General features: G+C 41.9%; 1 protein-coding gene across 4 annotated transcripts in view; it reads left to right on the top strand.

The window, feature by feature from the left end:
* Positions 1-10,619, top strand: part of UIMC1 (ubiquitin interaction motif containing 1) — a 138,679-nt gene extending 128,060 nt beyond the window's left edge. For all 4 annotated transcript variants that reach the window (XM_032403789.1, XM_032403788.1, XM_032403791.1 and 1 more), the window contains 5 exons: positions 1,868-1,946; positions 4,328-4,499; positions 5,814-5,877; positions 6,938-6,980; positions 7,543-10,619. In XM_032403789.1, the coding sequence (XP_032259680.1) occupies positions 1,868-1,946; positions 4,328-4,499; positions 5,814-5,877; positions 6,938-6,980; positions 7,543-7,753 (569 nt within the window). In that variant the 3' untranslated portion in view covers positions 7,754-10,619. The remainder of the gene's footprint in view (positions 1-1,867; positions 1,947-4,327; positions 4,500-5,813; positions 5,878-6,937; positions 6,981-7,542) is intronic.
* The last annotated feature ends 1,550 nt before the right edge of the window (positions 10,620-12,169 follow it).

Genomic DNA, 12,169 nt, shown 5'->3' with positions numbered 1-12,169 from the left:
TACTCATACAGCCCCCAGTAAATACAGATTGAGCTGGATTGTTGTGTAGCAGTAGAATGAGTTTCCCTAGGAGGAAGTGAATTCCCCTCCGTGAATGGATATAATCAAGTTGAGACTGTATGATTACTTGTTGGGGATGCTTATAGAAGGCATTTTTTATGAGTAGAAGGTTGGCTAGAAGGGTAGGCAAACTGTGAACAGCTGGGGGCCAAATCCAGCCAGACATCTGTTTCTGTAGTTTTATTGGAACATACCACACCCCTTATTTATGTGTTGTCTATGGCTGCCTTCTATTACAGTGTAGAGTTGGGTAGTGTGACAGAGACCATATGGCCTGCCAAGCCTAAAGTATTTGCTATGTGGCCCTTTAGAGAAAAAGTTTTCTGACTCTTGGACTAGATCAGTGCTTTACAACCTAAATTATTTTGTGAACTGGTAACCTTCCTAAATTCTCTGGCATGGGGATTTCAAGTCAAGGGCGAAGAAGGCAAGATTTGAAGTGAGATGGTTATAGTTTTTCTTGTTATTGCAGGGAATGAAGACTAGAAAACAGTTGATTAACCTCCAAGATCTTTTAAGAGACTTATTTTATAAATAGATGCCTTTTGGTGTGAGACAAAGTATTGGTATGCCACCTGGGCTAAAGCTGTCTATACCCACTAGCACTGGGAGGTAGTCCTAATGTAGTGGGAAAAACTGGTTGTGTTACCATTGTGAACTTGTTTCCTCTCTTGTAACTGGAGCACTTTGTAGAGTAAAGATTGGAGCTAATATGGGTGCTCAGATAGATGTAGCTATGTATGTCATAGAACACCTCATTGCAGTGTGTAGTCACACCAGACAGAATTTTGGTTGGGAAAGTATAAAGGGATTGAGTGCTGCTAGTTGGGATATTACACAAAACCTTTCCTTATGTGGACTAGATCTTTATTTTTTTTAATTAAAAAATATTTTTAAAAGATTTTATTTATTTTAGAGAGAGAGTGTGTGTGCTCCTGAGCATGAGCGGGGGGAGGGGCAGAGGGAGAGGGACAAGCAGACCCTTTGGGCTCCATCTCACAACCCTGAGATCACGGCCTGAGCTGAAACCAAGAGTCGGACGCTTAACTGACTGTGCCAGCCGGGTGCCCCTTGACTAGATCTTTAGATCTCATGGCAACAGGGGATAAAAAGATCTCATTAGCAAATACAGGAATATCTTGTGGCTGGCAATTTCAGGCAATACATTACAGGTGTTATTCTCTTTGCTAGAAAGGCAGAGGTTTCCCACATACTGCACTTCTTCCAGTGGAATAGGATTTTATTTATTTATTTTTTAAAAGATTTTATTTATTTGAGAGAGAGAGAGAGAGAGCGCGCGCGCACAAGCGGGGGAGGGGCAGAGGGAGAAGCAGACTTTCTGCTGAGCAGAGAGCCCGATGCAGGGCTCGATCCCGGGACCCTGGGATCATGACTTGAGTCAAAGGCAGACGCTTAAAGACTGAGCCACTGAGGTGCCCTTGGAATAGGATTTTAAACTTTGCTTCTTCCGATACATTTTGTCTTTTATATTTGGAGTCTACTGCCAACTAACGGTTTTCTTCCTACCCCTCCCTCCCTCCTTCCCTCCCTCTCCCTTACCCACCCTCCCTCCCTCCCTCTCTCTCTCTTTCTTTCTTCCTTTCTCTCCCTCCCTCCCTCCTTCCCTCTCCCCACTCCTCCACCCATCCTCCCTCCCTCTCTCTCCCTTCCTCCCCTCCCTCCCTTCCACCCTCCCCCTCTTCCTTCCTTCCTTCCTTCCATCCTTCCTTCCTCTCTCTTTCTCCCTCCCTTTCCTTCCCCTCCCCTCCCTTCGCCTCCCTTCCCCTCCTCCTTTTTTTGTTGAAAGTGTTGACTCGGAGACAAAAAGAGGCCAAGAGCAAGAGTGACAGTGGGACAGCTGTCCAGACTTCCCTAGACATTGACAAGTAAGTAGGTATGCTGTGTTCTCGGAGCTCTTTTAACATACCATTGTTTGGACTGAATAAAGAGACCCATTCCTCTCCTACCCTGGTTTTCCAATCACTTCATTGCTTTGATGTCTGAATTTATTTTTCTTATTCCCAATTTATGTCAGTGCAGGTGGCCTCTGTATCTTTTTTAATTACCCTAAAAAAGTCCTGCCACCCATTCCATTTCTACATTGCTCTTAGCTTTCTGTTTTCTTTGAATTTGTGTATTGGTATTGGGTACTTTGGGGAAGCAGTGAACTATTTTGCGGTATAATAGTACAGAAGTTGAGTTGCAAAAGGTTGGGCAACATAGGTGACTTCCTTGGGTTGTGGGTTGCAGCTTGACTAAGAAAGTACATTCTAAGGGGTGGTTGGGTATAAGTGATGCCTTCTGAAAGTAAAGACATTACCAACACAACGTTAAATCAATTAGTCATTAGGCAGAAATGTTTATCTTTGAAATACAGATTTTAGACCCTAAATTTCATGGCTGCTTTCCCTAATCCAGTTGAGCAGAGCTGATCACTTGTTCCTTTTGGAATCGTGTCATGTGGACATTTGTCTAGGACTGTATTCATCCCACCATATTGCAGTAATTTTTTTTTCTTTTTTGATATTTCTGTCTTCCTAGGTAGACTGTGAATTATTTGAAGGCAGATACATGCCTTCATTCATGTTTATATCCTCAGCATCTAGTAAAATGCATCTGAGAGAGCAGTAACAGTAATAGCTGTTTGTCGAACACCTAATGTTATATACCAGCCACTGTGCTAAGTGTTTGATTTACTTTGTACCTCTCACAATAGCTGATAAGATATTCTTTCTTTTTTTCCTTCCTTCTTTCCTTTCCTTTCCTTTCCTTTCCTTTTTTTTCTTTTCTTTTCTTTTCTTTTCTTTCCTTCCTTCCTTTCTTCCTTCCTTCAGGAAATTGAAGGGAAATTATAAATAACTGGTTAAGATCATGTGGCCAGAACTGGCAAAGCCTACCTGACTCAAAAACTTAAGCTCCTTCCACAGTGCTGCTGTCTCACATGTAGTAGGGGATTAATATATAATTTTTGCATTAATTCATAAAATTTTAAAGGTACACTGGTCTAGCTTTTCTCATAAGGCAGTTTTTTGCTCCTGTTTTTGAAGACCTCCAGAGAAAGTTTTCCTTAGAACTAATTCAGATCTCTCTTGCTGTATAGTAACTGAATAGTAATGGCCAGAAAGAGAAGTCTAAAATAGCAAGCTTTGGAAAGTTGTCTTTAGCTTCTTAAAACTACGTTGATCTTAAGAATCAAGCAGACCTGGCTTCTGATATTTATTAGCTATAGGACCTTGGGGAGAATAGTACCTTCTTTTTTTTTTTTTTTTTTTAATTTATTTGAGACAGAGAGAATGAGAGAGAGAGAGCACATGAGAGGGGGGAGGGTCAGAGGGAGAAGCAGACTCCCTGCCAAGCAGGGAGCCCGATGCGGGACTCGATCCCGGGACTCCAGGATCATGACCTGAGCCGAAGGCAGTCGCTTAACCAACTGAGCCACCCAGGCGCCCGAATAGTACCTTCTTAATAGGGCAAAAGAATTAATTGAGAAATTGTGTTTAAAGGCCTTTGTACCAGTTCTTACCACAGAGAAAATACTTAATGAATGTTCATTTTCTTCCTTTGTCCCCTGTGATTCCATTTTCACTGATGCCCAATAAACCTTACTTCAAGGACACAATTTCCCCTCTTTCTACAGATTCTACTGTTATAAAAAGATAAAAATAACTATGTATATGAAGTTATGCAAAAGCCTCTGGCAGAACCACATGGTTTTGGTAACTTCCTAGTTGATCTTGCAGGTTGTAGAATTAGGGAAGTCAGCATACAGACTTAATTTACTAATCAGACAAGTTCATCCACCCTGGTAAAAATGTCATCTTGATTTAATGCTCTTGGTGTTCCCCTTTCGGTCTAAATTTTAACTTCCCTTTGAAAAAACTATTACACTTAATTTCAGAAGAGTTTGACAGAATATTTTATGTCTGAAGAGCAATCAGCATTGTTTGAGATAGTTAGAAGAACTGATTTCATTACCATCCCACTGCTGCAACAGCAGGATACGGAGAAACAGCCAGGGAAAACTGCTAATCACTCAGTCCTTTTGATTGGCGTCGGGTTAGTTTTATTTGGTGATCCCGCTGAGCAAATCTGCATTGGTTGACATGTCTCCTCCACAGAATAACGTAAAAACACAATTGAGAGAGAGTAACATAAAAACACAATTTGAGATATATCCAGGAGCCCAGAGGCAAAAGCAAATCTTAAAACTTAAAAAAAGCAAATCTTAAAAAATCTAAAAACTTTCCCCTTTCTTCTGATTGGTTAGGAATGAGAAGTGTTATCTCTGTAAATCCCTGGTCCCATTCAGAGAGTACCAGAGTCATGTAGAATCCTGTCTCCAGCTTGCAAGGGGTGACCAAGGAGCTGGGCCTGAAGAGAGTGGGAAGGTATGCTCAGCTATGGAGGAGAAGCAGCAGCAGCGGCTGAGGAACCCAAAGGTGTGTATGGAATGTTTTAGGAAATTCTCCGAAGTTCTGTTCTATGCTTTTTTTCCCCTAGCTTCTTCCTTTTCTGCTTATCTAGAAACAAGATTTTGTTTTAAAATTATATTTTCTTTTAATTAAAAAGTAATACATGCTCACTGTAGGAAATATAGGAAATTCCAAAAAAAGTATAAAGAATCGGGAAATTATCTCCCACAATTTAGCTACTTAGAGATAACAACTTTTAGTATTTTGGCCTATTTTCTTTTTTTTCTATGCATTTTTAATGTAGTTGAGACCGTGTGTGTGTGTGTGTGTGTGTGTGTGTGTATAAACTTAACATTATAGCATAAACACCTTCCTGGGTTTATTTTCAAACTGTTTTTAAAAATTACTCTTAATGTTTGTATCACATGGAAGTCCTTTAACCATTCTCATATTATTGGACATTCAGGTTCTTTCCAATTCTTTTGTATTATAAGATTGTATTTGAACCATTAATCTGCGTACCACTGACTATTTCTTAGATTTCCTAAAGTGGAACTCATAGGGGAATGCATATAAACATTTTAAAATCTGTTGAAATGTACCACCAAATTCCTTTCCAGAAAGGATATCCAACCATACCCCCACTGCCAGGAACATATTTGAGATCAACTCTGTTTAGCACCTTGTGTGCCTGGTCTTAGGAAGCTGTGAGGTCTGGCCCCTGGTCACTGGGAAGATGAATGTGCTGTCTGGGCTTTGCAATTAGAGATCAGGAAGAGCAAATCTTGGCTTAGAGATCAAAGATAAAGCAGCAGCTCCATATTCTAGGCTTACTCACTTAGTAATCACTGCATACTAAGATGGATAAGCCATTATCTGTCATGACAAAAGAAAGGGACCCCTGTATTAATGGGGTGATTTTGAGGTAGTGATTTGGAGTTGGGGCTCATAGGTAAGTGCCTATATCATAGAGCCAGTTTATTCTTCTGACATCACTATCTCTAGAAGCTACCTTGAAACTCTTATTTTCTATTTTAAATCTCTCTAAATCTATCATAGGTCAAAGGCTACTGTTCTTTAATATGATCTTGGTGGAATAATTTGCCTTGACTCTGGTTATCCATTCTTGGATAATATTCTTGGCATGAAAATGTATTCTGTTCGTCATCACAGTTTGTATTTTTACTTGTATACCCTCATATATTAGAAAGCAAAAGACTTTTCTAGAGCTATGTCCTACATTCCCTCTCTCCTGGAGACAAGTGTGATCTGGGCTAAGGAAGTTGTATTTTAGATTCTCTGCCATGAGATAACCCTTTCATCTGTTTTTCTCTGTCATAGGAAAAAAACCACAGTGAAGGCCGGCTCCTCAGTCTCTTGGAACAATCTGAGCACAAGACTGCAGGTGAAGACCCCAGGAGCAGTTTTCTGAGCTTATGTCGCAGGCCTTCCAGTAAAAATAGCCACTGCCAATTCACTATTTGTTGGAGTTATGTGGGTGTACATTTGACCCATTAGCCAGACTTTGAGACTCAGTCTAGGTTATATCTCCCTGAAGATGGTAAGGACATACCCTGTATTGTTCATCATGTATTTCATTTCAGGCTTTATAAAGCCTGAATTTTCAGGACTTGCTGTTAAGAAAAAAAAAATTTCCAAATCACAAGGGAATGACACAAGCCCCAAATACCTTCCACAGAAACAGGCTTGGAAAACCAGACATGCAGACATTTCTTCCTCCTCCTATTGTTTTGTGCATCATTTGTTACTTTTAGTTTAGTGTCCCAGCCTACATTCCTGAGGGATTGTAGGAAGTAACTCTGTCTCTTTGTGCCTAGTATTTAGGGAACAGTAGAGTGGATTGGTTAAGAGCATTGCATAAGGTTAGTAATACCAACTTCATAGATTTTAAGGATTATATCTAGTAAAGTTCCAAACATATTCCCTGGCATAAGCAGGCTCTTGATAAATGTTAGCTGCTATTATTACGTTGTTATTAGTTGCTGTTGTTAAAATTCACTAGATGCAGATGGAAGAGAAGCGTTTGCTTAAGTCTGGTGAGATTTGCTTACCTTCTAGTTGTAACAGTTCATTTCCACTAAGCAAATCTGTTTTGCCTTCTGATGACTATAAAAAGGCAGCGTCTCCAAGCCCTATAGCCTGCTGCCTCTAGATCAGCATGTTGTGAATCTCTGCAGGTGGCAGATTTCTCTTGGCAACTCCTTGTTCCTCAAGTCCAGATTTGAAGTAGATTATTCAGAGGTTGTTCATTCAAAAGTGTTCACCTTGATACTTTTGCAGCTGAGCCTGTTGAATGCTAATGCTCACATTTTATGGGTCTGGGGATGGGGATCTGTATAAGACTGATGAAAAACAGGGCCCAGAACACAGGAAGCACATGAGCAATGAGAAGTGGTAATGATTACAACACTATTAACATTATTACTTTTTCTCTCTTATTACAGATGCAGAAATAAAGACCAAGTCTTCAGAAACAGGAAGCTTCAGGTGAATTGGGGTATACATTGAAGTATGGCTGTCAGTAGTTCTAGAAAAGTACAGGCCTGGTCCTGGGTTCTGTGTATAGTGTGATATTCAAACTATTGAAAGTAGAAATCACCATGGAACTGTGTGACCTCTCTCTGTGCTGCCCCCCCCCCCCCACCATATCTGGGCTAAGAATTGAATGGCTAGTTCAGTTTTATGGCGTTAAAACAGGCAGAGTGCAAAAGCTGTGACTTATTCTTCCCTCCTAACCCTGGTCTTCTGACCTAGATTTCAAGATGTTTGGGAATTTGGTAAAAAATAATTAAGGGGGAAAAAAAAAGGTTTGGGAATTTGGGTCTGAATTCTCATTCTCTCACTATCTAACTGTGTGGCTTTGGGTATATGATTTACCCAGTGTCCTTATCTGTGAAAGGGGGAATGATAGTACTTATCTGGTTGGATTATTACAAAGATTATATGAACTAATAATGTATGTAAAAGCCTCTGGTACAATGCATGACACATACTTAGTGCTTATTAGTAGGTGTGTGTTGAATTCTGAATTTTTCCCCCTTCTCTCTAGGGTGCCCTCACCAGGGATGGAAGAGGCAGGCTGCAGCAAAGAGATGCAGAGTTCCCTTCCACATCTCGACTTAAACGAGTCTCCCATCAAGTCTTTTGTTTCCATTTCAGAAGCCACAGATTGCTTAGTGGACTTTAAAAAGCAACTTACTGTCCGGCCAGGTAGCCGGACACGGACCAAAGCAGGCAGAGGAAGAAGGAGAAAACCCTGAATTTCTAGGATCCAGACGTTGACAAAACCATTAGCAATAGGGGTGGGCCATGGTCATTAAGTCTTAGTGGCCCCTGTTTCATTGTTGAGCAAGTTTTGACCCTGCAGTTTTCACCACCAGCATCCACTCAGCATTCTCGTTTTGATGTTTTCTATAAGCTATACAGACGATTGTGTATAGTATTCTGTTTTATAATAGTCTGATTCACTTATAGTTAAAAGAAAATTTAAATATATTTATGTTTGTATGAAATCTTATTTCAATAAGATGAAGATCTTCCTTTTTTTTCTTCTGTGTTGCAGGGTTTGGGGTGGGAATATTTAAATTGTGGAGCTAAATTACATCCTAAATTACATGTTTCCAAATTAATTCCATTACTGGTCTTTGACATACTGCCTATATTCACTGAATGTATAGTGCACAATTCTGAGCACTGTGTGGTTACTCCCTTCACCTTTTCTGACATCATTGTGGAAGACGCCAAGGCAAACTCCTACTTCTTATTTTGCTATCCCTACCATTCAGCAGCCTGTCACTTCATTTTGCTGCATCACCTAGTTAAGAATTCTCAGCCAGAGCATAGGACCTTTGAGGGATATCTCCTGCCATTCTTACCAGGAATTTGTAAGTGAATGCTCTGTTACTAGTTCCTATGCAATTATTTTTCTTCCTAGATTAACCAGTGGGGATACCAGGCATATTCATCTATTAGAACCAAGATTAGTTCTCTTGCTGTCAAAGGTCATAGCAGCAACAGGAAATAACTTCTATTTCAGTATATTGGTAGAGGAGTGCACATTCTTGACCACACTGCCCAGGAGCTTTCACTGCAGAACAAGATGTGGTCTGTCTGCAGTGTACTTGCAGACTTCAAAGATGAGAGGCTATCGAATGGCAGAAGCAACTATCTGAGGGAGATGACCAAAGAAGGATGTTAAGAAAGCTAGCTTTGGCCCAAGCTGATTTGAAGATGTAATAAAAGACTGTGGGAGGTGGCTGCCAATCAGGAAAGGATCCTGGGACAGGATAAATAGGAACATCGCTCAGACTCTACTAACTTCCAATTCATCAAATTCAAAGTTACCTTTCTCTTGATTTTAAGATGAAAATGAGGTATGTGTTAGACTGGGAGGGGGTGGTCAGAGATAGCTAGGATGGAAGGCACTGCATAGGCCTTTAAAATAGTTTTCTTGCCTGTGACATTGCACACAAGCTCTTTGAGTTAAAGCAGGATGGCAGGCTCATGATTTCTTCCATGTTTTGGTGTTGGATGGCACTGACATTGTGGCCAGGATCACATAAATAATAGGTATTATTTTTTTTGAGGAACTACTACGGTTTAGGTAATGTATGTACCTTCATTTAATCCTCACAGCAACTGTGAGGTAGGTAGTATCCTCCCTAATTTTCAGGTGAGGAAACAGGCTCAGGGGAATAAATAAAGCCACTTCTGGTGCATGGCAGTGAGACCACAGTGCCCCTCGTATTCAGCCCTAAAGAAAATGCTTTATTTTGACTCTAGTATTGATTATTTTCCTTCTAACGAAAAGTAGTTTATTAGTAAGTTCTGTCCCATCAACTTCATTCTCACTAGTCTCTCTCATTAAATGGCAATTTATTGGAGGTAGAACATTATAAACGGCATAGTATGTTTATCTCTTTGCCTGAAGAGAAGAAAGGGAAAAGGCTGATTCTAGAAAATGCATTTTTTAGCTTAAAACTGGGCAATCTCCATAGAACATGGCTTTGAAAAAGGCTACTTGTTTTATTCTCCCTGTGCCAGTGGTACTGTGGGAGAGGCATTAGTGAGACAATGAAGAGACAACAAGTCAGTGGAAAGAGTATCACATCAACCTGAGTCTGAACCCCTGCTTCTGATACAGGTTAACCCCTCTGAGACTTTGTTTCCTTGTCCAAAAAATGGGGAAATCATACTTACGGGGTTGTAAGGAGTAAGGTAATGGGTATAAAGGCAAAGTATCTGTCACATGAAGAAGATGATGAGTGAGTGGCAGCAGTTATTAATGTGATGCTAGTTTTGTATGTCATAAGTAGTGTTTGGATGAGAGATGATAAAGCCAGAGAGAGATGGGGTACAGATGCAAGAGGAGACAGTTCTTAGAGGAGTGAGCCCTTGACTACGTTAGCTTCATCAACTACCAGTCTTCCCCAACAAGTTTAGGTCCCTGGGCATTTAGAGCTCACCTAGGACCCTTAGGTTTTGGGTTGTTTTGTTTTGTTGTGTTTTGTTTTTGCTTCTGAAAGATGGGAAGCAGATGTTCTGCTGGTGTTGCCAACTCTTGGAGAGCTGGAAATCTCCATGAACTTCACAAGCTATTACCATAAATTGGGGAAGAGGAGTTCTCTGTGTTAGGCATTGTGGTTGTGTAATTTCCTTTCATCCTTACAACAGCCCTCTGGCAGAGGCTGTGCCTTGCCCATTTCCCCTGGGCACTCACCATTCTATTACATACCCACAATGTCCTATTGCAAGAACTTGCAGCTGTCTGCCTTAGCACATCTTTAGACTTGTGTGTGGCACAGGCTGGGAATGCCAGGTCCTAGGCCCCTGAGGCAGTCCTCAGCCAGTGAAAAATGGAAGTTGGGGGATAAATACTTGAGCCTCCTTACCTCTTAGGTGGGTGCATTCTCCACCAGAGTTCCCAGAGTTCCTCTGTGGGATTGAACCTCAGTAGCTCCCAGCAGCAACTTAATTGTGTACGCTCTTTTGGTTTCCTTTTCTTCCTACCTCACTTCCAGCTCCCCTGTCAGTGCTTTCTAGATCAGGGCTGGGACTAGGGTGAGGGACCCTCACTCTTGGGTTCATGTACAGGCAGAGTTGGCACTTATGTGAAGGTAAGAGGGCCTCTTTACATTTTTTTTTTAAGATTTTTTTATTTATTCATTTGAGACACAGAGATAGAGAACATGAGCAGGGGGAGAAGCAGAGGGAGGGGGAGAAGCAGGCTCCCCGCTGAGCAGGGAGCCTGATGCTGGGCTCTATCCCAGGTCCCTGGGATCATGACCTGAGCTGAAGGCAGACGCTTAACCATCTGAGCCACCCAGGCGCCCCCGGGCCTCTTTACATTTTGTAGCTAGGCACTTCACATGCATCACCCTAATCCTAGCCCTGGCCGGGGTCGCTTCCTAGTTAAGGTATTTGCACTCAAATTAGGTCTGCCTCTGGGGAAACCCAAACTAAGGCAAATCCTATGGAGAAAGTAGTCTCCATGTTTTATGCTCGGAAAACTGAGACCCAGAGAAATGAAGAGATTTGCCTAAAGTCATACAGCTGGTAAATGGGATGGGATTCAAACCCAGGTCTGCCTGACACTAGAGCTGATGCTCTCTGTACTTCACTACCCTACCTCCTACCTCCCACTTAAGTCCCCAAACTCAATGGAAATTCTAAGTTTGGATGGGCTCATTCTCACCTGTGAGGCAGAGCAGCTTTGGCCCTAAGTTGATTTAGTAGAAATTGGGCTGAGGGGAAGGCAGATAGTAAGTGGGTGCTAGTACCAGTGGGAAGATAGAAAAATGTATAAACCCAGAGTGGAAAGGCTGCTGAAGCCATATGCACCAGGAAGGCAGGAAGAGGTTACTTCCTCTCAGTTTCAAAGCCCTGGGCTATTGAAGATGTGGCGCTTCAATTTAACAAAAATTAACTGATACCTATTATATGTCAGGTCTAGATCCTGGGCCCTGGGGCTCCAAAGATGAATAAGAAACATTCTCTGGGAACCCATAGTACAATGGGGGAAGATAAACAGATGATTTTTTTTTTTTTAAGATTTTATTTATTTATTTGACAGCTAGAGAGGGAACACAAGCAGGGGTAGTGGGAGAGGGAGAAGCAGGCTTCCCGTGGAGCAGGGAGCCCGATGCGGGGCTCGATCCCAGGACCCTAGGATCATGACCTGAGCCGAAGGCAGACGCTTAACGACTGAGCTACCCAGGCGCCCCCTTTTTTTTTTGTTTAAGTAGGCTCCACACCCAGCACGGAGCCCAGTGTGGGGCTTGAACTCACAACCCTGAGATCAAGACCTGAACTGAGATCAAGTGTCAAATGCTCAACTGAGCCACCCAGGTGCCCCTAAACAGATGATTTTAATAGACCGTTGTCAATGCAATGACAAGCCAATCCAAGACACTGGGATCAATAGACCACGCTCAGCTGGGGTCAGGGCCAAGAGGAAACTGATCAGGAAAGGCTCCACAGCATTGGTGGTGACTGAAGTCTACTTTAGAGGATAAGAAAAATTAGGTGGTAAGTCTGGAGATGGCAAAGGGGGAGGTTATTCCAGATAAATCAGCATGAACAAAGACAGCAAGAAGGAGCTTGATGGGTATAGAAGATCTGCAAGGCACACATGGAGTAAAACGGTGTGCGGGGAACGGTGGGGAACTTACTGAGGG

The sequence above is a fragment of the Phoca vitulina genome, unplaced genomic scaffold (assembly GCF_004348235.1).
Source record: "Phoca vitulina isolate PV1807 unplaced genomic scaffold, GSC_HSeal_1.0 scaffold6, whole genome shotgun sequence".
NCBI classification, from domain to species: Eukaryota; Metazoa; Chordata; class Mammalia; order Carnivora; family Phocidae; genus Phoca; species Phoca vitulina.
The sequence above is the reverse complement of the archived record's forward strand: the minus strand, read 5'-3'. Positions and strand labels throughout refer to the sequence as shown.